Genomic DNA, 3474 nt, shown 5'->3' with positions numbered 1-3474 from the left:
ACACAGTTATTATTCTATGTAGAAAGAAATCGGAAAACACACGATGGGACTACTTAACTCAGGTGGAAAAAGAATGCAAAGAGAAAGAGTGAGTTTAATTTTTTACTATTTTTAGCTTCAGTTATGGTTTTACATTATGGATAACAGCTATACAAACAAATTGTTTATTTCCTGGGGTCTTGAGCCAACCTCACCTCTTGGAGACAGGCCTGGGCCCCCCCTTACATAGTTCTGGCTGTCCTAGAACTTTCCAAAGTGGCTTTGAACTCATCTGGATCCACCTGCCTCTGCCTCTTGAGTGCTACTCGGATTAAAGGCAAGCTACTGTGCTCAGCCTGTCAGAGCCTATTAGAAGATGGTAAGGGCTAGTTTAAGACACGATCACTTGTTCTTTAATCCTGGGCATACTGGTACATCTGTTGATACTATGGCCTGTTCTCAAATAGTTCTGCTCTAGGAATTCTACAAGCGCTCACCTACCCAAATCAACTGATTAATTAGATGCCTCTTAAGTATAGTTGGTTTTATTCTCATTGGTTTTATATGACAGGGATCCTTTTTTTTTTTTTTTTTTTTTTTTTTTTTTTTTTTTTTGTGAGTCCTCAAACATTTTGTCTCCCAACGAATGAGGCATGCATTTACTACCACATCCAGTTTTGTTTTTATCTTTAATGGCTGTTTTAAAAATCTTACCTGATGACTTCCATTGTGGATCATTTTTCAGTTTTCTTCTGTAGTTGGTAGTATCCTGTACTGAGTGAGTTACTCCGTTTTTGTCATTCCTCCCTTGGTAGCCAGCATGCATTTGGGAAATAGGCTAGAGTTCTGCACATTTGATGACTTGGGACTTGATATAAGATTGAGTTTAAGTAATGAGACCTATTTCAAAAAATAAATGTAAGGATTTTTGGTTGCTTAGACATTCCTTGACTAGATCTGCTTACCACATTAATTAAAGACCTTAGCACTAGACCCAGGTCCATGCATCTCAAATTTAGTGATTTTTTTCTTTTCTAACAAAAATAGTCTAGTTTCATTATGTATGTATCCATACCATAACTTGCAGGGTTTTGTAGATTTTTAAATGAGAAGAAAAGTACCTTAAAAAACAGTTAATAGGGGGCTGGTGAGATGGCTCAGCGGTTAAGAGCAGTCAGGTTAAGGGCACTGACTGCTCTTCGGAAGTTCAAATCCCAGCAACCACATGGTGGCTCACAACTATCCGTAATGAGATCTGGTGCCCTCTTCTGGTGTATCTGAAGACAGCTACAGTGTACTTACATATAATAATAAATAAATCTTTTTAAAAAAATTAACAATCTGGAAAAGTAACTACTCATATTGACTATTTTCTCTGGAAATCTCACTGCCTCGTGTTAGTCCTTGCCATTTGGCATTCTCTCCTTTGTGTACAGTGTTCATGTGAGTATTTAGTTTTATCAGGATGAGCCTAGGCATGCTATTTTGATTGTATACTCTAGCATCCCTTCTCTCTGCTCGTCAACATCCTACCACCTACAATCTAAGAATGTCTTTCCATACTTCAATTTTTCCATTGTGGTCTGTTCTCTTTTTCACAGAAAGCCTTCCTATGACACTGAGGCAGATCCTAGTGAGGGATTAATGAATGTTCTAAAGAAAATTTATGAAGACGGAGACGATGACATGAAGCGAACCATTAATAAAGCGTGGGTGGAGTCCAGAGAGAAGCAAGCCAGAGAAGACACAGAATTTTGAGGCTTTTAAAAGTTCTTTTGGGAACATGAGTGCTCATCTTTCCAGTGAGGGGATGTTGTTGAACTGCACATATTTGTTCATGTGGGTATGTAATTTTGACAGATAACTATTTACACGGTCTTTTAAGTAAAGACATCGTCGGATTCTCCATTTCTTACTGGAGAATTTGATTTAAATAAATAAGCTTATTAAACTTTTTCCTTCATTAGCACCCCAGACATTTTGTTTCAGAAAAGGCTATATGGCATTCTTACTGAAATGTAAAAAGCAAGTCTTGCATAATGAAAATGTTACATCACAGATTTTTGTTCTGGCTGGGATATAGGAAACAGAAGTATTTGTCTATCTGTAACTGACATTAGGTCCCAGTAATGTAAAAAATAAAAGCAAAATTTTTGCATAAAATTCAAATTTGTACATGAACTTACAAAGTTACTATAGAGCTGTTCCGTTATTACCAGCTTAAGCAAGATGTGAGCCATGTGTTACCATATACTACTAATTGATTTTAGTATATTTATGAGTATAAAATTAAACAAAATACAAATGACAAAAATAGACAAACATCTTGTGTTGTTAAGTACTGTCATGGATCAGATGGCTTAAAAATAACCATGATATGAAAACTTGAAAACCTCATTTATTCCTTTGTTCAATAAAGTTAGAGTTTTACTTAAAAGATAAAGTTTGCAATCTGTTTTGAGTGTATTCAAAGATAGGCTTTGTTACTGCACTTCAGTAAATTTCAGAAAACAGTAAGGGCTGGAGCAATGGCTCAGCTAGCTGTTAAAGGCTAGGCTCACCAGCAAAAAGAAAGCAATTAGATGCCTAGAAAAGAAAGCCAGTGGATCACAACTACCATTAAGAATTAGGTAAAGGTCAGAACTTAAAATTAATGTATAGAAAGGGTGGCTGGAAGTATTGAAATACATGGCAAAACTACACATAACCAAAAACTGATGACATACTGAGAGGTTTCCAATACCTATAAATAAATACTTCACAGGGAAAAAAAAAAGGAGTTGGGGGAGATGACGTTTTCTTCAATGGTGTAGCCACTGGTAATTTCCCCAGGGCTCCAGTAAGGAACCTTAATAAAAGCTATTGAGTCACCAAAACTAAAGGGAGGGAAACACAACAGAAATATGCTCACTCTTTTCTAGAAAGCCCCAAGAGGCCATACCAACCCTATTCTCCATTGGGAGAACTTCACTGGTTATGTAAGAGCATATATATATATATATATATATATATATATATATATTAAATTTCATGGTTAGGTTATGAAAAGTAGATGCATAGAACAAAAAAAACCTGGGAATGATATACACAGCTAAGAACAAGTATTAACAGGACTATATTATGGTAAATCATGGCAGAAAGACAGTTTTGACCTTAGAATCACATAATTGAAAAAGCACAAAAACAGAAGAAAAAAAAAAGACCTAACTCATTTGATCCATTTCTGCTATGTAATTTACAGAAACGGTAGAAACATTTCTCGCCATTCTGGAATCTAGTAAGTCAGATCAAAGGGCCTGTCTCTTTGGTGATTAATCAGGGCTTTGGCAGAGAATGCACAAGATGTCTTCTAGGAGCTCCCGGTGTATTGATCTCTTGAAGGTGAAGCTATGGCCCCACATCATGGACTGGAAATTAAATTTCAATATGCATTTTGGGAAGACAGCTAAGCAATAATTGCTTTGTTTGCATATTGAATTTAGTGCAAGTTATTTT

At 36.0% G+C, this 3474-nt stretch overlaps 1 protein-coding gene across 1 annotated transcript in view; it reads left to right on the top strand.

Annotated features, from left to right (window-relative positions):
* Cacybp (calcyclin binding protein) overlaps positions 1 to 2422 on the top strand; it is a 10202-nt gene extending 7780 nt beyond the window's left edge. Inside the window, exons 5-6 of the mRNA XM_031378856.1 lie at positions 7 to 88; positions 1581 to 2422. Of these exons, the coding sequence (XP_031234716.1) occupies positions 7 to 88; positions 1581 to 1737 (239 nt within the window). The 3' untranslated portion in view covers positions 1738 to 2422. The remainder of the gene's footprint in view (positions 1 to 6; positions 89 to 1580) is intronic.
* The last annotated feature ends 1052 nt before the right edge of the window (positions 2423 to 3474 follow it).

This window comes from Mastomys coucha, unplaced genomic scaffold (genome assembly GCF_008632895.1).
Source record: "Mastomys coucha isolate ucsf_1 unplaced genomic scaffold, UCSF_Mcou_1 pScaffold1, whole genome shotgun sequence".
NCBI classification, from domain to species: domain Eukaryota; kingdom Metazoa; phylum Chordata; class Mammalia; order Rodentia; family Muridae; genus Mastomys; species Mastomys coucha.
This window is presented reverse-complemented; position numbering and strand designations above follow the sequence as displayed.